The sequence below is a fragment of the Chiloscyllium punctatum genome, chromosome 11 (assembly GCF_047496795.1).
Source record: "Chiloscyllium punctatum isolate Juve2018m chromosome 11, sChiPun1.3, whole genome shotgun sequence".
In the NCBI taxonomy this organism is placed as follows: domain Eukaryota; kingdom Metazoa; phylum Chordata; class Chondrichthyes; order Orectolobiformes; family Hemiscylliidae; genus Chiloscyllium; species Chiloscyllium punctatum.
Window position 1 is genome coordinate 45,198,843 of NC_092749.1, and position 27,763 is coordinate 45,226,605.

The 27,763-nt window shown below is 40.5% G+C and overlaps 1 protein-coding gene across 4 annotated transcripts in view; it reads left to right on the forward strand.

Annotated features, from left to right (window-relative positions):
• Positions 1-27,763, forward strand: part of hhat (hedgehog acyltransferase) — a 264,425-nt gene that overhangs the window by 10,688 nt on the left and 225,974 nt on the right. For all 4 annotated transcript variants that reach the window (XM_072580734.1, XM_072580732.1, XM_072580733.1 and 1 more), the window contains exons 3-6: positions 6,557-6,624; positions 7,769-7,882; positions 10,325-10,519; positions 23,380-23,595. In XM_072580734.1, coding sequence (XP_072436835.1) covers positions 6,557-6,624; positions 7,769-7,882; positions 10,325-10,519; positions 23,380-23,595 — 593 coding nt within the window. The remainder of the gene's footprint in view (positions 1-6,556; positions 6,625-7,768; positions 7,883-10,324; positions 10,520-23,379; positions 23,596-27,763) is intronic.

Consider the following 27,763-nt stretch of genomic DNA (forward strand, 5'->3'; position numbering starts at 1 on the left):
AAAACTTGATATGAAACCAGAGGGGGTTCTTGGCAGGTTCAACTTGCCACTTGTTTCAAAAGAACTCCATGAGCACCAATGTTTTAGGCATTCTCCATTGGCAGCAGTCACACATCATCTATGGACATTAGCATCTGACATGTGCCAGCCTCTATCTCCTCTCATCCCACATCTCTGGTCCACTTACAAGATGCCTCCTAATTTCAGTGTTGCACCTCTGCCTGCACAGGCAACAATCATTGTAATGCCATTTATGCTCAGGGACATACTGTCAGCTCACAGTCTGCATCAGGCTGCATCTCTGGCTGTTCACTTGCTGTTACAGTACTCACTCACTCTACGCAGCATACCTACCTTTGGTTCTGTGGTACTGTCGAAATTATAACTTAGATTAAAGTTATGACTCCAAACAATTTTGCCTAGCCGTGCCATTGTAATAAAAGGACTTGTCCTGGTGACCATACTTCAGAAAAGGGTTAAATTAGCTCACTTGGTTGGACTGCCAGTTTGCAGTACAGAATGCGTGAGTTCAGTTCCCATACCAGCTGAGTTTACTATGAAGGACTCTCCTTATCAATCTCTCCCCTGACCTGAGCTGAGGTGACCTTGGGTTAAACCACCACAAATTGTCTCTGTCAATGATGGAATGACTGTACGTCACCAGAGAATACATGGAGGATAGACACTGCAAATAGATCCTGACCGAAGGAATGATTGCACAACTGTGCGAAGACTTCTTGAACCGCTGCAGTCCACCTGCTGTGGGTTGGCCCACAATGCCATTGGAGATTTTAAACCAGCAACAGTGAAGGAATAGTGATACATTTCCGAATAAGGATAGTGAGTGGCTTAGAGGGGAACCTAATGGTGGTGGTGTTCCCATGGATCTGCTGCGCTTGTCCTTCTAGATGTAGGGCAGCGCAATGGCTCAGTGGTTAGCACTGCTGCCTCAAGGTTAGCCTTGGGTGACTGTCTTTGTAGAGTTTGCACACAGTTTCTGTGTGGGTTTCATCTGGGTGCTCTGGTTTACTTCCACATTTCCAAAGATGTGCAGGTTAGGTGAATTGGATGTGCTAAATTGCCCATAGTGTTCAGGGATGTGTAGGTTAGGTGCATTTGTTAGGGTAAATATAGGGTAGAGGAATGGGTCTGGGTAGGTTACTCTTCGGAAAGTCATTGTCAACTTGAAGGGCCTGTTTCCACACTGTAGGGATTGTATGATTCTGTGAATGAGAGAGCAGCCAATGGTCTGGTAAGATTATGCTGGATTTACCATGTACTGCAAAAAGCACTTCATTTGACGATAGAGAATTTTGCACACCCATAGTTGTGCTTTGTAAATGAAAGTGTGTTCTTTTAGTTTTTTACTCCAGATTTGCATTTTCTAGACTTGCATTTTTATACATTGCTCTCTCAGCCAGAGATAACAGGCTCATGTTGCTACTGCCTTCCTGCACCATTTAGCACATGCATAAAGCCACAAAACTTGCCACGGTTGTCAGCAGGCCTAAGTCCATTTAAGAGATGTAGCCTTTGCTAAGGGAATTCTGGCCCAGCAAGTTGAGGGCAGCCTTCTTTTCCAGTCCAGGCCCTACTTGGGTGGTCATAGTTAGGACCCCCTCCGCATAAGAGATGAAGAGACAAATGACGGGCAGCGTACTACCTGTCTTGACACTTTTTGCCTTTATTGGGCTGTTTTGCTCCTGGAGTGAGAGAGAAAGATAATACATTCGATGAAAGTGAGTGGCACAGATATTTCTTTTGGTGCAGTTGGGGACATTTCTCAAGCAAATGAGGTAGGATGTGAAAAGGGTGTGTAGCATTAGTGGTGTCACAGGTAAGGATGGGTGAGAGCAAATGGAGAAGCATGTGTTAGTGAGAGTTGTTGAGCATGAGTCTGGATAGGAGGTGGATACAGTAGCATTGAGTGAGTGAGAATTATCAGAGAGAAAATAATGGTATTTATGCTGGCAGAATGGAGAAGGACAAGGATGTCTTCCTGCAGAGCTGGGCATTCTTTTCGATTGCGTGAACAGGGTAGCAACCTCTGAGAAGGTGGGCATGGTCTGTTTGTCCTAGGGGAAGGTGAAATTCCACCCATGCTGTACCCTGTCCAGCAGGACTTCCAGGGCCATGTTTACAAAAGGGACACTGATTTCCTGTCAGCTATGCTTGTGGCAAATGCCAGGGAACCATTCAGGGCAGCTCCAAGCAAACAGTGCTTGTCTGGTTTCACAGAGGCTTTTTACATATGGTGCAGCACCAAAGTTGAGGGTCCATTTCAGGATCTTTGGCGAGTGGTAAATTGCTGTGGGAAAAGTACGTGGTAAGATGGGGCCAAAAATTGGACAAGGAATTTGCCATAACAGCTGAAATGTCCAATTAATGTAACAAGTTTGGAAAAATACGGCAAGAAAACTTGCTTGGCTTTGCAGTGAGGATCACTTCATGAAACTTGATGTGACTTAATCAAAAACCAGAAGGTTCAGCCCAACTTTAGTTGGGTGACTTCAGTGGAGAAGACTGAAATTTAAAAAGCAGTGGTAAATGAGATTTACCAGACTTGCTTACCATTTATTCATTGAACGGTGTGTGGAAAATAGTTTTGAAAATACTGATGAATTTAAGGTAGAAAGAATTGATTGGAAAGTTTGATCTAAATATTGCCTTTACTGTTAATATTTATGTGATTGTCAAAATATTTAACCAGATTCTTTCAGAGCAACAGCAGTGACCAGGAATAGCTGTCTGGCAAACAGCCTGCTGTGTAATTAAGATCCACAAAATTGCACCATCTTCTGTAAAGGTGGTATATAAATGTAAGTTGCTATATTAGTTGGAATCACAGTTCTTGTGAAATTTTAGCATTTGAACTTTGACTTTATTATATGGATAGTTCAGTGGATTTCCTATATTGTTATTAAGTTGTATATTTTGAAACATGTTGTGATAAAACTGATGTGGCATATTATGGAAACCATGGTAATTTTTCTTCAAAGTGTTTTTCTTAATTTGTTTTGAGTTGTCTTTTTGCATATTTCAGTTTACAATGTCAAAAATGACATCATCTTAATTATGGAATAGCTACTATATACTTTACAATTCACATGTGGCTAAATTTGAATCAATCCAATGGCTTAAACTTGGGGTAATTGGCCACATGTGTCCCATTAGACATTGCAGAAAAAGGTTGGGCTGTTACATTTACAAGTAAAATTTTTTCATGCTATAATTGGTTACATCAAACAACCTCTTTGTTCCTTGAATTTAAGTTTGAGTGTGAATTCTCATTCTTTCAGGTTATCTTGGGAAGTTGATTTCTCTGCCTTTTTTTTTCCCTCCTTTTTCTCTTTATCCGTTTTAAAAAAATTCATTCAGGGAATCTGGGCTTTCCTGGTTGGGCTGGCATTTATTACCCATGTATTATTTCCCTAAAGAAGGCACCTCTAACTTCTCCAGGGCAATAATGGAAAGGCAATAATACTAGCCCATCCAGGAAAGCCCATGTTCCTGAATGAATCTTTTTTAAAAAAAGAGACTGCAAAGTGTTTTCTTTTTATGAGTGCACTAAACCACAATGTCTAGAATGGAATACTGCAGAGAGCTGGTGAATAAACAAATATTGCCTGAGCATGCTCACAATACCACAACATTGCGTTGTGCTGACAGCTGTGAATGATGTTCTCAGTGAACTGATGTTACTGTGCTAATCCTTGCAGAGAAGCTGTTTGATGACAATTGAAGGTCAATAAACTGAATATTCACTCAGTAGCGAGGTGAATGTATTTATTGGAGTGATGAAGTTAAGAAGGTCCTGATTGCTCTCGATAGTGATGTAAGCCTTTCATTTATTCAACTGCTGCGTGAGCACCTGGAAAGCAAATTTCCAAAAGATAAATTACGAGAATGGCATGCATTTGATTAGGCTGTAAATATCAAGACAACCAATTATGAATTTGGAAAAGATAGTCTTGTATTCCACTTTTATACTCAGCTATGACAAAAGTTAAGCCACAAAGATACGCTCACACTTGGACTTCAAATTTATGGTTGTAGAAAAAATCAAGATGCGTTCCATTCAGACCTTGTGATTCGGTGGACTGTGCTGTAAAAGATGACCAGTTTCTGGAAATGTCCATTCTTCTGGACATTTGAGCAACATTTCAGCTATTAGGTGCATTTGTGAGCATGGACTTAGCCTCATGAACTTAGAGTCATAGAGATGTACAGCACAAAACCAGGCCCTTAGGTCCAACTTGTTCTTGCTGACTAGATATCCTAAATTAATCTAGTCCCATTTGCCAGCACTTGGCCATGTCGCTGTAAGCCCTTCCTGTTCGTATACTCATCTAGATGCCTTTTAAACGTTACCAGCTTCCACAACTTCCTTTGACAGCTCACTCCATACATTCACCACCTTCTGCGTGAAAACATGGTCCCTTTGAAATTTTTCCTCCTCACCCTAAACTTATGCCATCTAGTTCTGGACACCCCCACCCCAGGGAAGGGACCTTGTCTGTTTATACGTTCCATGCCCCTCATGATTTTATTAACCTCTATAAAGTCACCCCTCAGTCTCCAATCCTCCAGGGAAAACAGTTCCAGCCTATTCAGCTTCTTTCCATAGCTCAAACTCTTCAACCCTGGTAACATCATTGTAAATCTTTTCTGAACCCTTTGATTAAGTGCAGAATCCAGAAAGAGATTAGAAAAACATTACTTGGGCAATTGATGCAAATTAAGTTGTACATTTCATCTGGATAGAATTTCAACTCGAATGCAGCATATAATCATTGAGCAGGAAATAAAGATAGACAAGCTGGCAACAAAGGAGTGAATAATTACATGTGTCCTTTTTTGGACATGTAGTGCATGTGGTTTACATAGCACCAGCATTAAATTGCTCCCCAGACTTCTGAGCCGAGCAAACAATTTTGATTATTTAGCAAGTAGAATGTCTGTAGTTATAAAATAATAATATATTTGCACATTATTTTCACAATTTGATTATTAGCTATTAAAAGTTGCGAAATTATTTCCGCTCAGTGGATGCAAGATGTGCTCAGACTACACTGGGTTCTGCACCAGTGCCAGAAAAATTAGAGGGAACATTGTGGTGGTGATCTGCCTTCTTGAACTACTCAGTACATTTGGTGTAGTTATACACACAATACTGCTAGGGAAGGGTTCCAGGATTTTTAACCCAGTGACAGTGTAAGAATAATGATATATTTCCAAGTCAGGGTAGTGAGTGTCTTTGAGAAGAACTTGCAGATGGAGGTGTTAATATCTATCTGCTAGTCTTGTCCTCTGAGGTGGTGATGGTCATGAAATTGAAAGATGTTGTGTAAGAAACTGTACTGAATTTCTACAGTGCGTCTTCGAATGGTATGTGTTGCTGCAACTGTGTGTTGGTGTAGGGAGTGAATGTTTGTGGATGTGCCGATTGACTGGGCTGCTTTGTTTTGCATGTTGGCAAATTTCTTGAGTATTGTGCATAACAGATGATGGACAGGCTTTGGCAAGTCAGATGGTTAGTTTTCACTGAAGGATCCCTAGCCTCTGACTGTTTCTTGGAGCCACAGTATTTATGTGGCTAGTCCAGTTTAGTTTCTGGTCAGTGGTAACCCCTGTGATGTTGATTTTGAAATATTCAGCAATGGTAATGCCATTGAATGTCTCTTTCACCTTTTTCTTTATTTTGCTTTTGATCCGTGATTTAGATGCAATTCATATTTCCTTCTCTTAGTTCCTGGTTAGACTCTGCAGGCCCAGTTTTAATCTGTTTAAAACCAATGCCTCACTGAGGATTGTTCAATCTGGTTGACCAGCCTTGCTCCTTCTTGCCCTGTTAACACATGCCATGTGTATATTGTAGAGGATGCTGAACTGAAACTATTGCTGGATTAGAACAAGTCTTTACTTAAAAAGCCTGAAAAAAAATGTTGTTTTATGGCTATCAGCAAGTTGAACAGAGAATTCATTCACTGCTGACTGCAAAATGTCTTTGACTTGACTAAACTGACCAAAAGTGAAAATATCTATTAATCTTTGTGCTTCAAACTGAACTTTGCAAATTGAGTGGATATTGAGATTATAAAATATGCATATGAAGGAATATGTGAAATTTTAGTTCTTAAAATATACATTCTTAGAATTTACAGCACAATGGAATGACAGTAGGTTCTGCAGATTTGCACTGGAGATTAGTATTTCTTCAACTGGAGCACCTTAAGCATCTCTTAAATGATCCTTCACCTTCCAAGTGTGCTACATTTGAGGTCACCCCATTGATCTGTTTGTTAATCAGAATTAGATCGAGTACTGTACCCTTAATGATCTAATACTTTATGGGTGAAGTGATATTCTTAATTATTTGATTTTTTGCATTTTAGCAATTCTGACTGTATTGCAATGCCAAACAATGCAGCAGAGCTCTAATCCCAATTTGTTTTTGATTTCAGATTATTAATTGAAATCCCAGTTTAAAAAAAATCAGTTTTTCACAGTTGATCTGAAGTATGTTGCTATATTCTCTGCTTTTCATCTCTGACAGATTATGAAGAAGAACTTGATGCTGAATTTGGATTTGAAAAAGGATTCTTTATTTGGGGTTTTAAGAAGGTAATTTAGTCTTCAGTGATTAATTATGTTGGTTTAATTTTGTAAGTAATACCGAATGCATGATGTAGGTATTATTTTAAGCACTTACTATGATTTTCAATATTCTCATTGCAAAATCTAGAGATTTTTCAAATCCAAATGTTTGGATTTGTTCTTGGTGCTGTGGAAGTGATAGCTTATATTAAAGTTATAATTCCAAACAGATTTTGCCAATCATACCATTCCAAAACAAAAAGAGACTTGCAGTGGTGACTATACTTCAAAAAGATGGTAGGTTGGCTCTCTTGGCTGGAGAGCTGGCTTGCAGTGCTGAGTGTGAGTTCAATTCCTGTACCAGCTCAGATTACCATGAAAAACTCTCCCACCATTTCCCCTTGTCTGAGGAGCTGTGGTAGCCTTAGGTTAAACCACTACCAGGTGTCACTCTCTAATGAGAGAACAGCCCTATGCTCTGGCAGGACTTTGGTAGCTTTACCTTGTACTACAAAAGCACTTCATTGACTATCTAGAGTTTTGACCACTCATAGGTTGTTAATCTTGCTTTGTAAATGAAAGTCTGTTCTTTTAGTTTGTTGCATTTTGGCTTCACTTCAGCTTTGACTCTCCCACCCTTGCCCTCCTCACCTTTCTGATCTAAAGGACTTAGCTAATTTGTCCTATAAGCATGTTAACTTGCATGTGCATGGTGTGGTCCTAGACAGAATGGACTCATGCCAGAGGTAGGACCTCTATTATGAATTTAAATGTTTCAAAATGTTTCTTTTTACTGTGGATAAAGCCTGCATAGGCGTGCAATAGAATAGAACAGGATCTTTAAAAATCACAGATGGCAGATATATAATTGAACAGAGTGCGAACAAAAAACACAGCTTCCGGTGTACAATGTGCAGGTGTATAATTGGTCAGTTGCTCCCTGGCCTGGGAGGTGAAGAAAACAATTGGCTACTTTTTTCATTGTTGGTTTCCTGGAATTCTTGCTGGAAAGTGTATATTTAAATTTGTAAGTTGGATGTGGACAGAATCTGGCTTTGCTTTGATATTAATCCTAATCTATTTGGAATTCCATAGAAGCAAACAGTTCCTTTGGACAGCATTTTATGTTTTGAGTTATTTTTGGATAACTAACCCTTGCAACACTTTTCAGGACCCAACAGACTTTGAATGGAGCTTTTGGACAGAGTGGACAAAGAACTTGCTGGTGTGGACTCTGCTTGGTCATATAATTGTATCACAAGTGACCATAGCCTTTTTTCCAAAGGTTTGTACTTTCTGTTAAAACTATAATCAAAATATATACATTTATTTTACAGAATATCTATGTGGAAGAGGAGGGTCATATTACAAATAACAGAACTTTTTATCCTTTGAAACATAAATCTAATATCTGTTATGTAAATAAGTATAAAACCTTTGTTTCTATTGCTAAATATTTAGTGAATTACAGGTGTGTTTTTCCATGTGGAATATTCTCTGGACAAATGGAAACTAAAAGAGTTTGAACATTGGACTGTCTATGTGGAATTTGCACATTCTCCCCGTCTGCGTGGGTTTCTTCCAGGTGTTCCGATTTGCTCCCAAAGATGTGATGGTTAGGTTGATTGCTCATGCTAAATTGTCCTGGAGGGTGTGGGCTTGGTAAGTTGGCCATGGGAAATGCAGGCACAAGGTAGGGGGATAGATCTTGGTGGGGTGGTCTTCAGAGGGACAGTGTGGACTTGATGAGCTGAATGGTCTGCTTCCTGCACTGTAAGGATTCTATGAAAGGTTTAGGCTAAACAGAAATGAGATCTGTAATGAAAAATGCTCATTAGTAGGGATGGGCATATACTATAAAACATAACAAAAGGGTATGTCACATATTTGCATAGTCGTACCAACATTACCCAATATGATGGTTATGCTATGCTTTTGCATTAAGTTATGCTTTAAATGTGTTCTATGTAATGAGAGGAAATAATGTATTCGAGTGGATGCAGGCACATGCAGAGCATTTCTAGATAGTGCCTGTACAATAGGTAGTATTTGGACGGTGTAGATTAGTGTCATACTGGAAAAGCACAGCAGGTCAGGCAGCATCCAAGGAGCAGGAAGATCGACATTTCGGGCAAAAGCTCTTCATCAGGAATGAAGGCAGGGAGCTTCTGGAGTGGAGAGATAAATGGGAGGGGGGTGGGACTGGGGAGAAAGTAACCAAGAGTACTTTGGAGGTTGATGGAGGTGGGGATGAAGGTGATAGGTCAGAGGGGAGGGTGGAGCGGATAGGTGGGAAGGAAGATTGGCAGGTAGGACAGGTCATGAGGGTGGTGCTGAGCTGGAAGGGTGGAACTGGGCTAAGGTGGAGGGAGGGGAAATGAGGAAACTGGTGAAGTCCAATGATGCCGGTGGCATCATTTTCTCTACGTGCTTTTCTTTCTTCATCTTTGAGAACAATGTCGACAGGGCAGTGGTTGCAGCGTTGGCGGCATGGACCAGGACTCGTGGCAGCGATGGTGGTGCCTGAAAACTGGACTCCTGGTGGCGGTATGCTGGGATCTTGGACTACCATTGCTGGTGGGCTGGGACCTTGGACTCCTGGCGGCTGTAGGCTCAGAGCCTGGACTCTTGGCAGCAGTAGCCCATAGCCTGGACTCTTGACATTGTCGGCAAAATGGTGGCAGCAGCAGAGCCGAGGTCTCCTGAGGCATCAGCATTGTCATCTCTGTTCACGGAGCGGGACTCCTTGAGGACCAGAACACCTTGCAATAGGCCCTAAGCTGTGCTTGAGACCAATTTGAACAGAAGATAAACTCTTATTTAAGTTTTTTTTTATTGTACCTCAAAATGACACCAGATTGTGGCGACAAAACACTTTCCATTGTATCTTTAAGATATATTTGACAATAAATAAATCATTCACTATTCTTTTATTCATTAGCACTTGCTAAACGTATTAGGATGAATGGTCTTTTTGTGTAGATTATGTGGTATTCAGTGTAAAACTGAAAACAATTGCAGAAGAGATTTAGTTCTATGTTGAAAGACTCATTGATAATAACCACATTATAGATCTATCCATGAGAGAACTGTGTTAGAAAACTTAAAACCAGGGAGCACATTGCATCTAGACTATATCCCAATGTGTATCAATTCTTATGAATTTCAAAATGGGTCACATTACATTGAGTAATAACTTAGTGAAATATTTGCAAAAGTGAAGTGGAATGAAACCCTCAAGTTCTTTTTTTATATTCTAGTCTGTTTATTATCCTAAAATTCCAACTAACCTCCTTGTATAATTCAAAAGTAAACTTACCATGCATGCTAAAAATCTAAAACAGAAAATGCTAGCAAGGAGATAATGATTCAGGTCAATTGACCTTTCATTGTAATAGTACTGAGAACAAGTATTTGACTTGGAATGTTAACTTTTCACAGATGCTGATAATTTGGTCATGCTGATGCTCAGCTGACCTAGTGAGCTTTTCCAGTATTTTCTGTTTTTGTTTCTTAAGTAATTCATCATGTTTTACTTTTTTTACTTATTCAGTTCATGCTGTTATATTCAAATAAATCTGAGTATGATAATATCAATGCTAGCCTTCTTTTAGCTGTACGAGAATGAATCTTGTTTGTACCGAGGAACAGATGATCTGCAATACAGAAAATTTAAACTTCATTTTGTTTCTGTTTCACATGGTGACATAAGGATTTTTTTCTTTAGTTTAGGATGTGGTTGCTGATGATGTATGGGATGTTGGCCTGCTTCCTTACAATGGGCTTCAAAGGCCTGCTAGTAATATTATTGCATGTGTTCATCTCCTATGTGGTGGCCCAGCTGCAAGTGCCTGTATTATCCTGGCTATGTTCAATATTACTACTATACAGCTTACAAATGGACTCTCTTGGAAAAATTGAGGTAAGAATGTAATTCCCAAGGTATAGAAGAACTCCAGCCACGACTTTTATAATGATTTCAGAAATGTGCTATAACTTAGAAATCAAGGATAACATGGGAATAATTATTAAAGTACTAATTGAACCTTGTTCTGATAAGCTATATTACTTGTATGAATATGTATAAAATAAATTGTAAAAGCAGCAGACAAACCTGTGAGAGTTGTAGGTTAGCACAAAAAAAAGTGAAATCATACCATATGGTAGAAAACAATTGAATGAATTGGGGTGATTAGTAGGTTGAATACCTGGTTAATTGAATATACTCAGTCCTATCAGTAATAGGTATTCATAATGACATTGAATTATGCTTAAAATATTTATTTTGCAGCCCAGAAAATAGGTATCATTCTTCAAACAAAAAAAAACACAAAAAGTGTGGAATTACGTCTAGTAATGAGATTTGAGTATTGCTGAAAAAAATACATTTTGTCCAAGCTCTTTACAGTGCTTATATTAGGACAATGTGCAAGAAATAGTAAAGGAAAAGACAGCTTTTGTACTGTATGAGTGGAGACTACCGCTTGGTTGCTATATGGAGATCTGACTAGTAGAAACATTGCCATGGAGAATGCAGCAGTTCCATCAACTGACAGTTAATATCAAAAATTTGTTTAAATTTTAAACAAGACAGATTGACTTTGATTGGTTAAGGCATTGTCCTGAGAAGTGAACCAGAGAATGGCTGTCAAGAATTATGAGTTGAAACAGGTGTACTGTGCATATATTTTTATTTTTGTTTTCTAATTATGCGTGAATCATTGACTTTTTTTCCTGAAAATATTAATCACTTTGCCTGTTAGATAAATAATGCAGTGGTTTCTCTTGTTCAGAAAACTAATAGTTATTCATCTATTTGTTACGTTAATACTTGATAAACCTATTGTGTCAAATGAGTTGTTCCTGTGTTATAGGTTATATGACATTCTAAAAGTTGAAAAGAATCTAAGAAATGATCACTGCCGATGTTGAAGGGCTGCCATTTGATAATATCTAGAGTATAGACTGTCTTGCTCATGAGGGAATTGCAACTGTTAAGTGATCCCATTGTTTTCCGTCCCCATTCGGAAGTCATTTTCCCAGCTACTGATTTCATCCCACTCTGCAGTAACAGTCTGAGATTAATTTAATCTGTCTGCAAGCTCTGTGTCACATTTGAGCCTGAGCTGACGTTGTAATTGCATTGATAATAAGACCATTCATTTCACTTCCTTAACATCACTCAGTTTTACCCCTGACTCCTCTCATTTGCTGCTAAAACCCCTAAACCTGCCTATGTTGCCAATGGATCCAATTATTCCAACAGACTGCTGGCTGGTTTCCCACATTCTATCCTTTGTAAACTTGAGGTGATCCACAATTTGCTTGCCTATATCTCAATGCGCAGCAAGTACTGTTACCCCATTGTCCTTGTGCTTGCTGACCTATTTTGGCACCTGGTGAAATACCATCTTGATTTAAAACTCCCATCCTTTTCTCCTCCTCCAAGGTTTTTTCACTGCTCTAATTTTGACCTCTTGTGTAATTTCTATTGTAATTGCTTTAGGAAGGTCCTGGTGCTATTATCATTGGGATATTAATCCAAAGACCCTGGCTAATTTTCTGTGGACATGAATTCAAATCCCACTAGACAGATGGTAAAATTTGAATTCACTAAACGTCTGGAATTAACAGCTAGCCTAAAGTGATCATGTAACCACTATCAATTGTTGCAAAGAAACCTATTTGATTCATTAATGTCTCTTAGAGACGGCAATCTACTATTCTTATTACATGTGATTCCAGATAATGTGATTGGCTCTTTACTGTCCTCTGGGCAATTAGAGATGGGCAATAAATACTAGCCTAGTCAGTGATGCTTACATCTTCTGAATGAATAAAAATAAACAATGTTGACTACCTTCACTGTCCAGGCCCAAAGGTCCGGAGTTCCCCAATCTGATATTCCTCCTCTAAGGCATTTATTAAAACATATCCGGTTAACTACGGTTTAGGTCATCTGACCTAATATTTCCTTATGTAACTCAGTGTCATACTTTGATTTATAATGATCCTGTAGATCTCCCGAGACATTTCATTGCGTTAAAGGTGTTAAATAGAAACATTGTTATTGTATTTGGCTGTATATACTATAAATTTGGACTGCACTGTTGCCAGCCAATATGTTTTGATGTTCTAGATTTTGTGATGGAAACCTTCTCATTTAACTTAGGCAACTAACAATCTATGGACCAACCAGGGAAATGATGGCCTAGTGGTATTATCACTAGACTGTTAATCCAGAGGCCCAGAAAATGTTTTGGGGATCCATGTTTAAATTCTGCGAATGGTATCCAGAAGAATTTGAATTCAGTATAAATCTAGAATTCAGAGTCTAATGCTGACTATGAAACCATAGTTACTTGTTGGAAAAAAAAATCATCTGGTTCACTAATGTCCCTTAGGGATGGAAACTTTTATACTTACCTGGTCTAGCCTATATGTGACTTCAGATCCACAGCAATGTGGTTGACTCTTAATGCCCTTTAGGCAATTAAGACAGGGCAATAAAATGCCAGTGAAGCCTACATCCCATGAATGAATATAAAAAAATGAGTTTCTTGTTTGTTGTCTTCATTGGGTCCACAGCTCATATTTAGCACTTTACATGGTGCCATTTTAAATGCTTGCACCAATTAAGAACAAAAGATCATATTGGCAGTATAGATAAAAGTGTAAGTTGGCAAATACATGATGAAAGATGGAACAGAAAAAGCAAAAAAAAAGAAACATCCTGTGATGAACAGGACATTCACTTGAGCATCTGACATGTAAAATTGGCAAGCAACCAACTTTAGATGGTCTACCATCTATGGTTGAGGGCTGTCAATTCCTGACAAAGGGCTACTTTGTGCAAAGCAAATTAATTGAAATTTATTGACCGCCTCTTCATATCAAAAATGAGCTGTTTGGAAATTGGGGCATATGTAACCCCATTTCCTTTGCCTGTAACAGCTGCTGACAGAGCCTTGGAAATATAATTGAGTCCATGAGTTTGTAGCAATAACTTTCTTCAAAATATCTTCTCTGTCTGTGTTGCAAATTGAAATTCGGTGATATTGAAGGCATTTGACAGGTTTTGCCAATTCTTGTTTATACCAGTAGGTGGAGATAGATCTCTTTCAGGAGTGAACGAATGCACTGAGAAGGAATTGTTCCTCTTGTTTATTGTGTTGTTCAAAACTGGAAAAAAGACATATGGTAACAAAGCTGCAATGATTGGGATTATGAGAAAAGCTTGTGATAATTCAATAGTTTTCATTTGACTTATTATGCAATGAATTTTTGCTTCTTAAACTAAGAAACATACAAAATAGGCAATTTGACTCCTCGCTTGTTCTGCCATTCCATGTGTTTGTGACTGATCCCACCCTCCCTCCTTATTCCTTGATCACTTTAGCCACAGGAGCTTAATCTACCTCCTCCTTGAAAACGCATTGTTTTGGCTTTAGCCACTTTCTGTGGTAGTGAATTCCACAGGGTCTCTGTGTGAAGAAAGGTTATAAAAGCTTTACCCCTTATCCTTAAAATATGACCCCTGGTTCTGGACTATCTCACCATTGAGACTACCCTTCCTATGTCTAAACTGTCTAGTCCTGTTGGAATTTTAGATCCACTCCTCATTCTAAACTCCAGTGAATACAATTCTAACTGACCCTTAGTCTCTCCTCATACTAAGTCCTGTCATCCAGGAATCAGTTTGACATCTTTCACTGCACTCCCTCTATAGCAAGAACATTCTTCCTCAGATAAGGAAATATAGAAGACTGGAGGATAGCAAATGTTGTCCCCTTGTTCAAGAAGAGGAGTAGAGACAACCCTGGTAATTATAGATCAATGAGCCTTACTTTGGTTGTGGGTAAAGTGTTGGAAAAGGTTATAAGAGATAGGATTTATAATCATCTAGAGAGGAATAAGTTGATTAGGGATAGTCAACACGGTTCTGTGAAGGGTAAATTGTGCTTCACAAACCTTATTGAGTTCTTTGAGATGGTGACCAAACAGATGGATGAGGGTAAAGCAGTTGATGTGGTGTATATGAATTCAAGTGGCGTTGATAAGGTTCCCCATGGTAGAAAATTGCACAAAAAAATGGAGACATGGGATTGAGGGTGATTTAGCAGTTTGGATCAGAAATTGATTAGCTGAAAGAAGGTGGTTGATGGGAAATGTTCATCTTGGAGTTCAATTACTATTGGTGTACTGTAAGGATCTGTTTTGGACAAACTGCTGTTTGTCATTTTTATAAATGTCCTAGATGAGGGCATAGGAAGATGGGTTTGTAAATTTGTGGATGACAGTCCGGTCAGTGAATTTGTGGATAATGCTGAAGGATGTTGCAGGTTATAGAGGGACATGGATAAGCTGCAGTGCTGGGCTGAGAAGTGGCAAATGGAGTTTAATGCAGAAAAGTGTGAGGTGATTCACTTTGGAAGGAGAAACAAGAATAAAGAATAGTGGGCTAATAGTAAGACTTTTGGTAGTGTAGATGAGCAGAGAGATCTTTGTGTTCATGTACATAGATCTCTAAATGTTGTCACCCAGGTAGATAGGGTTATTAAGAAGGTATTTGATATGCTGGCTTTTATTGATAGAGGGGTTGAGTTTTGCAGCCATGAGGTCATGCTGTAGCCGCATTTCGGTGTATTGCAAACAGTTCTGGTCACCACATTATAGGTAGGCTGTAGAAACTTTGGAAAGGATTCAAAGGAGATTTATTAGGATGTTGCCTGGAATGGAGGGAAGGTCTTATGAGGAAAGGCTGAGGGACTTAAGGCTGTTTTGTTAGAAGAAGTTTGAGAGGTGATTTAGATTAGATTAGATTAGATTACTTACAGTGTGGAAACAGGCCCTTCGGCCCAACAAGTCCACACCGCCCCGCCGAAGCGTAACCCACCCATACCCCTACATCTACATCTACCCCTTACCTAACACTAGGGGCAATTTAGCATAGCCAATTCACCTGACCTGCACATTTTTGGACTGTGGGAGGAAACCGGAGCACCCGGAGGAAACCCACGCAGACACGGGGAGAACGTGCAAACTCCACACAGTCAGTCGCCTGAGGCGGGAATTGAACCCGGGTCTCCGGCGCTGTGAGGCAGCAGTGCTAACCACTGTGCCACCGTGCCGCCCTTAATTTAATTTAATTAAGACATATAATATAATCAGAGGGTGAGATAGGGTGGGCAGTGAGAGCCTTTTTCCTTGGATGGTATTGGCTAGCACGAGGGGACATAGCTTTAAACTGAGGGGTGATAGATACAGGATAGATGTCAGAGGTAACTTCTTTACGCAGAGTAATAGAGGTGTGGAACGCACTCCCTGCAACAGTTGTAGACTCACCAACTTTAAGGGCAATTAAATGGTCATTGGATAAACATATGGATGAGTAATATCCCAAAAATTAAAGGGTGTCACGGGGCTGAGTTGAGTATGGTTGCCATTACGAAAGAGATAGTGCTAGAAAAGTTAAAAAGTCTTAAAATTGATAAATCTCCTGGCCCCGATGGGATACATCCTAGAGTTCTGAGAGAGGTTGCTGAGGAAATAGCAGAGGCATTGGTTGAGATCTTTCAAGAGTCACTGGAGTCAGGAAAGGTCCCGGATGATTGGAAGATGGCTGTAGTAACCCCCTTGTTCAAGAAAGGATCAAGGCAAAAGATGGAAAATTATAGGCCAATCAGCTTAACCTCGGTTGTTGGTAAAATTCTAGAATCCATCATTAAGGATGAGGTTTCTAAATTCTTGGAAGAGCAGAGTCTGATTAGAACAAGTCAACATGGATTTAGTAAAGGGAGGTCATGCCTGACAAACCTGTTGGAATTTTTTGAAGAGGTAACAAGTAGGTTAGACCAGGGGAACCCAGTGGATGTGGTCTATCTGGACTTTCAAAAGGCCTTTGATAAGGTGCCACACGGGAGACTGCTGAGCAAGGTGAGGGCCCATGGTGTTCGAGGTGAGCTGCTGGGATGGATTGAGGATTGGCTATCTAACAGAAGGCAGAGAGTTGGGATAAAAGGTTCTTTTTCAGAATGGCAGCCGGTGACGAGCAGTGTCCCGCAGGGTTCGGTGCTGGGGCCACAGCTGTTCGCATTATATATTAATGATTTGGATGAGGGAACCGGGGGCATTCTAGCGAAGTTTGCCGATGATACAAAGTTAGGTAGACAGGCAGGTAGTACTGAGGAAGTGGGGAGGCTACAGAAGGATCTAGACAGGTTGGGAGAGTGGTCCAGGAAATGGCTGATGGAATTTAACGTGAGCAAGTGCGAGGTCTTGCACTTTGGCAAAAAGAATATAGGAATGGACTACTTTCTAAATGGTGAGAAACTTAATAAAGCCAAAGCACAAAGGGATCTGGGAGTGCTAGTCGAGGATTCTCTAAAGGTAAACATGCAGGTTGAGTCTGTGATTAAGAAAGCGAATGCAATGTTGTCTCTTATCTCAAGAGGGTTGGAATATAAAAGCAGAGATGTACTACTAAGACTTTATAAAGCTCTGGTTAGGCCCCATTTGGAGTACTGTGTCCAGTTTTGGTCCCCACACCTCAGGAAGGACATACTGGCACTGGAACATGTCCAGCGGAGATTCACACGGATGATCCCTGGAATGACAGGTCTAGCATATGAGGAACGGCTGAGGATACTGGGATTGTATTCGTTGGAGTTTAGAAGATTAAGGGGAGATCTAATAGAGACGTACAAAATACTACATGGCTTTGAAAAGGTGGATGCTAGAAAATTGTTTCTGTTAGGCGAGGAGACTAGGACCCGTGGACACAGCCTTAGAATTAGAGGGGGTCATTTCAGAACGGAAATGCGGAGACATTTCTTCAGCCAGAGAGTGGTGGGCCTGTGGAATTCATTGCCACGGAGTGCAGTGGAAGCCGGGACGCTAAATGTCTTCAAGGCCGAGATTGATAGGTTCTTGTTGTCTAGAGGAATTAAGGGCTACGGGGAGAACGCTGGCAAGTGGAGCTGAAATGCGCATCAGCCATGATTGAATGGCGGAGTGGACTCGATGGGCCGAATGGCCTTACTTCCACTCCTATGTCTTATGGTCTTATGGTCTTATGGATGAAAATGAAATAGTGTCGGATAGATAGGCTTCAGTTTGGTTCCACAGGTTGGTGCAACATCAAGGGCCTGTACTGTGTTGTAATGTTCTATGTTCTGTGAAGCCAAAACTGAACACAGCATTTCAGATATAGGCTCACCAATGCCCAGTATAATTGCAGAAAGACATCCTTGTTTTGTACCTGAATCCTCTTGCTCTGAAGGCCAACGTGTAGTGCTGCATCTGAGTGCATAATTTCAGAGACTTGTGCACAAGGGCACCCAAGTCTCAGTGAAAGTTCCCCTATCTCAATTTATTACCATTAGAAATAATAATCTCTCTTCCTATTTTTGTTACCAAAGTGGATAAACTCTTATTTGCCCACATTATACAGTATTACATCTGCCATGCATTTGCTCACTCACTCAGCCTGTCCAAATCACACTACAACATTTCTGCATTCTCCTCATAGTCACCCTCCCACCCACCTTTGTGTCATCTGCAAATTTGAGATATTACATTTAGTTTCCTCATCTAAATCATTAACATACATTGTGAATAGCTGGGGTCCTAGTACCCATCTGTGCCCTACCCCAGTAGTCACTGTAGGACTTTGTCGAAAGCCTTCTAAAAGTCCAAATAAATCACATCCAGTGGCTTCCTGGTCAACTCTACTAGTTACACCCTTGAAGAATTCCTATAGGTTTGTCAAGCATGATTTAAGTGTTCTGTTTTCCATGATAATGGACACTAGCATCTTTCCCACTACCAATGTTAGCTCACTCATCTATAATTCCCTGTTTTCTGTCTGCCTCCCTTTTTTAAATGGTAAGGTTTCATTACCTATCCTCCAATCTGCAGGAACTATTTCAGAATCTAAAGAATCTTGGATGATGACCACCAATGTCTCCACTATTTCTAGAGCCATTTTCTTAAGTACTCTGGGACATAAATCCCCAGGGCCTGTTAATCTACCAATCTTCAATCCCATCAATTTCTCCAACACCATTTCTCCCCTAATATAGATTCCTCTACCAATACGGAAATCCCGTGTTCCCCATTATTTCTCTTATGTTGTTCATGTCCTCCTTTTGTGAAGGCAGAAGCCAAGCAAACATTTAGTTCATCTGCCATTTCTTAGAAATAGTAAGGCATCTAGATAGAAATTGTCCCAATGGCCAGATGCAGCATGTGTTCATGAAGGGCAGGTCATGTTTAAGTAACCATTTGGAATTCTGTGAAGACATTACGAGCATGGTGGACAACGGGGACCCAGTAGATGTGGTGTACCTGGATTTCCAAAAGGCGTTTAACGAGGTGCTGCACAAGAAGCTGTTACATAAGATAAGGATGCATAGCATTTGGGGTAAAGTATTAGCATGGATAAAGGATTGGTTGACTAACAGGAAGCAAAGAGTGGGGATAAATGAGTGCCATCCAAAATAGCAATCAATAACTAGTGCTGTGGTTTAGGGATCAGTGTTAGGACTGCAAATATTCACAATTTACATAGATGATTTGGAGTTGGGGACGACGTGTAATGTGTCAAAATTCGCAGATGACACTAAGATGAGTAGCAGACCGAAGTGTGCAGAAGACTGTGAAACTTTGCAGAGGAACATAGATACATTAAGTGAGTGGGCAAAGGTCTGGCAGATGGAATACACTGTTAATAAATGTAAAGTATCCATTTTAGTAGGAGTAACGGTAAAAAGGATTACTACTTGAATGGTAAAAAGTTGCAGAATGCTGTTACATAGAGGGACTTGGGTGTCCTTATGCATGAGTGACAGAAGGTTGGTCTTTAGGTACAACAGGTAATTAGGAAGGCAAATGGAATTTTGTCCTTCATTGCTAAAGGGATTGAGTTTAAAAACAGGGTGCTGGTGAGGCCATATTTGAAGTACTGCATGCAGTTTTTGGTCTCCTTCCTTGAGAAAAATGTACTGGAGTGGGTACACTAGGTTGGTTCCAGAATTGAGGGGGTTGGTTTACGAGGAGAGACTGAGTAGACTGTGATGAGAGGTGGGAGGTTAAAGGATCAAAACTGGTATTGAGATTTCCTGTGTATACACGCACACACACACACTCTCCCTTCCTTCCTCTCTGACTGACTCTCTCTGTTGTTCCCTCCCTCTTCCGGTCTGAATCTCTCTCTAACTATCTCTCTCACTCCCTCTCTCTCCCTCTGTCTGACTGACCCTCCTGGAGAGCTCCATACCTGGGGAGTTGTGCTCCAGGTAGAGAAAACTAGGAGCTGACTGGATGAGTTGGGATTTGGGCGGAGATGGGCTTTTGAGTGACAGACTTGAAGATGGCCTATTATTGAGGGGGCTGGCTTATGAGGAGAGACTGACTAGACTAGGATTATATTCATTGGAATTTGAGGGGGGATCTTATAGAAATTTATGAAGGGAATGGATAAGATAGACATAGAGAGGATGTTTCCATTGCAGGTGAAACTAGAATAAGAGGGCATAGCCTCAAAATTAAGGGGAGCAGATTTAGAACTGAATTGAGTAGGAATATCTTCACCCAGAGGGTTGTGAATCTGGAATTCCTTCCCTAGTGAAATTGTTGATGCTACTTAAGTAAATGTTTTTGAAGCTAAGATAGATTTATATTTTGAACAATGAAGCAATTGAGGGTTATTGTGAGAGGGTGGGTAAGTGGAGCTGAGGCCATGAAAAGATCAGCCATGATTTTATTGAATGGCAGAGAAGGCTTGAAGGGCCAGATGGCATACTTCTGCTTCTAGTTCTTCTGTTCTTTGTTTCCCATTATAAATTCCCTTGTTTCTGACCATAAGGGATGTACATTACTTTTCACCAATCATTTTCTCTTTATGTTCCTATAGAAACTTTTACAGTCAGATCTTAAGTTCCAGTAAGCTTATTCTTATGCTCTGTTTTCCTGATTCTTAATCAATCCCTTGGTTCTCCTTTCCTGACTTCAAAACTGTTCCCAATCTTAGGTCTATTGTTTTATTCTTGCCAGTTTGCATACTTTTTTTGCATCTAATTCTGCCTTTAACTTCCTTTATAAGCCATGGTTTGGCCACTGTTTCTTTCCACTCTTGCAATAAACAATTTTTGGGGTTTACCCATTCACTCTTTGAATGTTTGCCATTACCCATCTGCTATCATTCCTTTCACTGCTTTTCCCAATCCATCCTAGCTAACTCACACCTCAAACCAATATAGTTTCCCTTATGAAAATTCAGGGCCCTAGTCTCAGAATCAGTTACCCCACTTTCTATCTTGATGGAGAGTTCAATCATATTATGGATCTAAAACTGTATATGTTTTCTGAACTTTCTCTGAATCCAGGGAAGATCTAGTGATGCCATTTGGTGTTTAGTTTGAAATGTGTGACAAACGTGTATTCAGTTGTGTTGATTTGTGGCTTTCCAATTTGGTTGGTTAATTACTTTACTATAAATGTTATTTAATTAGTACCTAAAACTTTGTAAAGTCAACAGGAGTAAATGATTCTTCCATATGTTTAAAAATCACATCTTTCTTTCCAAATATTACAAACCATTTCAATTTGGAAATTATAATATTGTTGGAAAATTCAACTCGTCCACCGCCTGCATGTTCCACTCAATGCAATTGTAATGAACTTGACATTTACAAAACACATTTCAATTTGGAATGACAAAAATTGCGCTAAATATATTGTTCCCTATGCACCACCTTGCTTGAATCAATCTGGGGATCCATCCAGTATTGTCTAGATAGTGTGGCATACCATTCTATCATGCTATTGAAGAAGGCAATAAGGTGAGGTGCTGGATGCTGAAGAACTGGGAGAGGGGGAGCAGTCTTCCAAGGAGGAGGAAGTCATTGGGAAGGTTGAAATTGTCCTTGTACAAGACAGACAGGACCAGTTTGACACCTGGTTCCAGATGAGAACTGGCTGCAACCAGTTATGGAATGTAAAGTAACAGTTGGTCAAGATGCCAGCATTTGGTTTATATTGTGTGGGTAATCTGCAGCCTCTGTTCCTTTTGTTTGTGTTTATTTTTGCTGGCTGCAAATAATAACTGAATTGTCCAATTGCTTGCCTGTTTGTGATGTTTCTGTTCTGGACAGAGACTAGATATGGATCTACAATGGGCACTGGGGACAAAGTACCAGTGACTTAGTGAGAGTGTATAGATGGAGCATAGCTAAGGATGTGGTGTTTTTAGCAGCAGCTTGGTTGAAGGACTGTTTGGCAGGCCAGCTATGCACTGTGAGTAGGTGTGGCTTCATGGCTGCTGCACCATTATGGTACTGGTGAGGGACAATGCTAGATTTCCAATGTTCATTTGGGTGTACAACAGTCTTTGCTGAATAGGCACATAGGATGCAAGTCATTTGGCTGATATTGGTGATTGATGTGTTGCTCTGAGAACAGAGTGTGGTAGAATAGGTCTAGAGTCAAATGTGAGGTACACCCTGAGGTGAGTATCCAGTTGACGAGGTGAATTTGATAACATACTGTGAGAAATCTTGCTTGGTCTCACATCAAAAACCTCTGCAGAAACCTTGATGCAACTCACAATTAGCCAAAAAAAAGCCGAAGATTCAGCCTTGTTCTTCTGATATTTGTGTAGACAAGTTGGATCCAATTGCCACTTCCCTCCCTAAATCCTATTTTGGAGAGCATATCCATTTTGGAAGTACATAAATTAAATATTTTTTTTTAATAGTGATTTTATGCTAATACCAGTTTTAATACAAAATTTATCTTTCATATCTCACATTGCTGTAATCCTGTCAGCTTGATGATTCTGCCTTACGTTGTTTTTTTGACAGTTTATTAATATTTTGTATGCTTTCTTTTTTTTTTGCTGAATTATATACTTCATAATCAATGGGAAAGCAGAAAGACAAACTATCTCAGTAATGGCATTATATAAATAGAGTCGCCATAGACCCACTGGACCAAAGGGCTGGTATTTCATTAGAGAGAGATGACTGGTGGTAGTTTAACTTGAAGGTCTGCATGCCTCAGGCAAGGGGAGAGGATGGAAAGGATAGTCCTTCATGTTGACTCCAGCTGATGTGGAAATTAAACCCATGCTGTTGGTATCACTGTGCATTGTAAATTAACCATCTGGCTAATTGAGTAAGCATTTATTGTCTGTCCATAATTGGCTTTGAGGAAATGGTGGCAAACTGCCCCAATCTATGTAGTTTGGGTTACATGCACAGGCTTTCTTTCTGTAGTGACTTAATACAACTGAATGGCTTGCTATGCCATTTCACGGGGCATTGAACAGTCTACCACATTAGTATGGTTTTGGAGTCATGTGTAGGCCAATCTAGGTGAAGATGGCAGATTTCCTCCAATGAAAGATGTTTGTAGACTAGTTGGGTCTATAGAACAATCTGGTAGTTTTACAATCCATTTTAATGAGAGTAACATTCCAGATTTATTAATTATATTTAGATCCTCATCCCCAGCCCTTGCTGTTATCATGGGAGTTTGAACTCATGCCTCCAGGATGGTAGCCTGTGACTCTGGATTATTAATGCAATAACTTTACTGTTATACTGCCAACCCTTTGGTGATATTCATTAAAAAATAACATGAAAGTATTTAATGTCAGAATGATTGGTTGAATTCTTTCTTTGTATATTTGTGGAACCTATTTCAGTTCAATCTTAATTTTTAAGACTACATATTTATTTCTTCTCTTGATGTCAAGGTAATACTTCTTATTTATTTTAGAAAAGCTGGTATGAGACAGAGAATGAATACTTCCTGCTTTTATTCTGCTTGGCTCTTTGCAATCTGCGATACACAAGTTTCAGTTTAGAGTACTGCTGGTACTATGATGGACCTCAAAGGCTTGGTGTATCCTTCTGCTGGCTGTTGGCATATATATTCTATTATCCTGTATTTCACAATGGACCCATCATATGCTACGATGACTTCATTAATCAGGTAAATTAATAGATTCACTTTTATTTGAACATACAATATTCCCTTTATAACTTAAACCTGATTTCTAATGACGACACTTTTTTTGTGTTTTGGACTTTATCCTGTAAGTTATTGAATATTTATATTTTAGTGACTAACATGGTAACATTTCAATAATTATTTTGTTCAGAGTTTTATATAAGCAATTTTCAAAGCTTACACCTTTAAAAGTGATGTATTTGGAATTTTTGATGAAACACTGATTTTGTATGATCAATCTGCTCTCTGTCACACTGTTAACATGATTCTGGTTTCTGTAGTTTTCACACAAACTGTTATGGGTCATTTAGCTCATTTATGCTGGGTCTTGCTATATTCATCCTGGCTATTGTGTTACACCAATAGCAAGTTATTGAAACTAAAATGCTTTTAACAAAGGTAATTTTTACAACAGTGGGACTAAAAGAGATATGGCAATATAAAAAACTCTTGACATAGCTGAAGATTTGATGTTGTTTCTACCATTTTAGATATTTTGTTTCTCTTTGGTTGTCTTTAATTTCAAGCCCCTCTGGCCCTTTTAAATGGCTGCTGCCTTTGAACTGCTACACCAAAACGGCATTCCATTCCCTCCAAGGGAATAAAAATGTAGCTCGATCTGGCCCTGTGTATCAAGTTAAATGCCTTCTAGAAAAATGCAGAGATTCTCTGTCAGTGACCCTATCATTCTTCCAGAAGAAGGAAGAAAGGAAAGTCCAACCCCATACTGTCCATTGCTGCCTTCTCACAGCAACATAATTTTCATGTTTACCTGTCATGGATCCCATCATAAAAAGTTCTAACCTGCTCAGTTATGACTGGAGTGAGGAAAGTTCCCTTTTTTTGTAAAATAGAAAGTGAGCAAGTTGAAAATAAAGTGCAATTAATACAAGGTGATTTTTATAAAAATGTCTTCACTTTTCCAAGTGGAAGACTAACTTCAAAAAGATTGAACATTTGTAGAATGTTATTTTTTTTTTATTTGCTAGTTTGATTAAAATAAAACCAAACCAGTTGTAGAGGGGCTAATGATGTGAGGCTTTGATTTAATGGATGAATGATAAACAGCAAGTTATGTTTTTAAGGTACCTACTAACCTAAACCACAACTTTGTTTACACCTTTAAGTATAAAAGATGACTTTCACTTACAGAGGAAATCATCAAATTAATAGAATGGTACTTGTCAGTAAAACCAAAAGGCACACTGGAACTTGAGGATACAGCTTAAAAGTAAGGGGGTTCCCACCGCAGATGGAGGTGACAAGAATGTTTTTCTCAGTGGGTCATTTGTCTGTGGACAAGTACAGAAGTTGCTGGAGACTATTGGATGCTGTTCAACAGCATTGCATGATGCTCGCTCAGGGTTGCACCACTCTGCTGTTCTACTTCATCCTCGGGCTCATTTGCAATGCTAACAAAAAACTTTTTCTTTTCCTTTCAGGCATCAACGCACACAAGATGCAACAACTCGGAGATAGCTGCTGAAAATGTGTTGCTGGAAATGCTCAGCAGGTTAAGCAGCATCCATGGAGCGGGAGAATCGACGTTTTGGGCATGAGCCCTTCTTCAGCCCTTCCTGAAGAAGGGCTCATGCCCGAAATGTCGATTCTCCCGCTCCTTGGATGCTGCCAGATCTGCTGCGCTTTTCCAGCAACACATTTTCAGCTCTGATCTCCAGCATCTGCAGTCCTCACTTTCTCCTACAACTCAGAGATACCCATGGCATTCTGGGACCTTCCATTCCTCTTCCTTCTGACTCCATCCCCTCCCACAACCCCACCTCCTGATGGGTATTCACCAATCCTCCTAATCTTTAGCTCTCCAATGCTGAATGTTTTGCGCTCAGCAAATGTCTCCATTTTATCCCTTTGCATCCCCACCTTATTGAACTTCAGGCATGACATGACGTAGAACTCCTTTTCTGTCATCTTCACCTCCATGCCCATTTCTTTGGACAAGAGTCCTCTCCTCATCCCACAGATTCCTTCGCCCAACTCTCTCCACCTGGACCCCTCCCTCTGGCCTGGTACCTGCACTCGATCTATTCATTGAGAATTGGTTGCCTCAATTTCTCTGATCCCCTTCATCCAAATCAACCTGTCTTCCTCAGAACTGACTGCACTCCATGCGCTCAGATCCAACCCTGACTTTGTTATTAAGCCTGTCGATAAGGTTGGAGCTGCTGTACTGTGGTGGATCGACCTCTGCATTATAAAGGCTGAGCGCCAGCTCTCAGATTCCTACTCCTATATTCCCCTGGACCATGACTCCAGCGTGGAACATCAGGCCATTGTATCAACGACAGTCACTGACCTCATTTAATCTTGTGACCTCCCCCTCCTATTACCTCCAAGCTGAGAGTCATGCAAAAATCCACAAGCAAGCAAGGTTGTCTGAGCAGACCCATTGTTTCTGCCTGCTGCTGCCCCACAGAACTCACCTCTTCCTATCTTGACTTGGTCTTTTCTCCTCTGGTCCTGTTCCTGCCCACTTACATCCATGTTTCCTCTGATGCTTTATGCCAGTTTCAGAATTTCCACTTTGCAGGCTCCAGCCACCACCTCTTTATCATGGATGTACAATCCCTTTACACGTTCATCCCCCACCAGGATGGTCTCAGTGCTCTTTGCTACTTCCTGAAGCAAAAGTCTGAACCGACACCACCACCACCATCCTCCTCTGCCTGGCTGAGGTCATCCTTACCTTATACAACTTCTCTCTTAACTCCTCTCTTTTCTTCAGGTCAGAGAGGTGGCCATGGCCATGGGCATGTGCATTGGGCCACAGTTAAGCCTGTCTCTTCGTGGGATACGTGGAACATTCCTTTTTCCAGTCCTAATCTGGCCCCCATCCACAAATGAACCAAGGATTCCCCAGCACCATTGTCAGCAGGGCCCTCAGCTGAGTCTGACTTATCTCCCACGCTTTCCTCCCACAACAGTGATAGGATTCCCCTTGTCCTCACCTACCATCCTACCAGCATCCATATCCAGAGGATCATCAGTCACCGTTTCCACCACCTCCAACAAGATGCCACCACGGGACACATATTCCCCTCTCCTCCCTTGTTCACCTTCCACAGGGACTGTTACCGCTGGGACATACTGGTTCACTCTTCCTTCACTCCCAGCACCACCACCACAGCCCCAGGGCATCTTCCCCTGCAACCTTCGAAGGTGTAGCACCTACCTCCTACCTTTTCAGTATTATAGGGCCCAACCATATCTCCTGGGTGAAGAAACACTTTACCTGCACTACACACAATCCAGGCAAAAGTGGGTACTGCAGAATGCTGGAGATTAGAGTCAAGATTAGAATAGTGTTGGAAAAGCACAGCAAGTCAGGCAGCATCAAAGCAGCAGGAAAATCAATGTTTCGGACAAAAGCCCTTCAGGCTTCATCAGCCCTCATTCCTGATGAAGGGCTTTTGCTCGAAACATTGATTTTCCTGCTTCTCAGATGCTGCCTGACCTGCTGTGCTTTTCCAGCACTACTCTAATCTTGACTCTACACACAATCTAGTCTACTGCATTCACTGCTTTACATTGTGGTCTCCTCTATACTGGGGAGATAAAGCATAGACTGTGGACTTCTTTGCAAAATATCTACGTCCTGCCTGCAAAAAAAGACCCTGAGCTTCCAATGCCTGTCACTTTAACACACCACCCAGTTCCCTGGCCAACATCTCTGTCTCAGGCTTGCTGCAGTGCTCCAGTGAAGCTCAGTGCAAGCTCATTTTCCACTTGGGGCTCTGCAGCCCTCTGGATTCAGTATTGAGTTCAATAGTTTTAGCGCCTGTACTCCCCCATGTCCTAGCCCCAACCCACACACAGTCCTTGTTATCACATAGTCTGCCATTGCACACTGTTTATTGTTGTCCATTAACAGTCTCCAAAACAGCTAATCGCTCTCCTAGCCTGATTGTTATCCACTTCTTTGTCTGTCCAACTCTTCTCTCTCTTTGGGCTCCAACCCCACCTATTGTTACTCCTTACCTCTCCCCACATCCTATCTTCTGCAGATAAACCAACATTTTTCTAGCTACCATCAGTTCTGAGGAAGGGTCAACGGACCCGAAACATTTATTCTGATTTCTCTTCATGGATGCTGCCAGACGTGCTGAGCTTTTCCAGCAACTTCTGTTTTTGT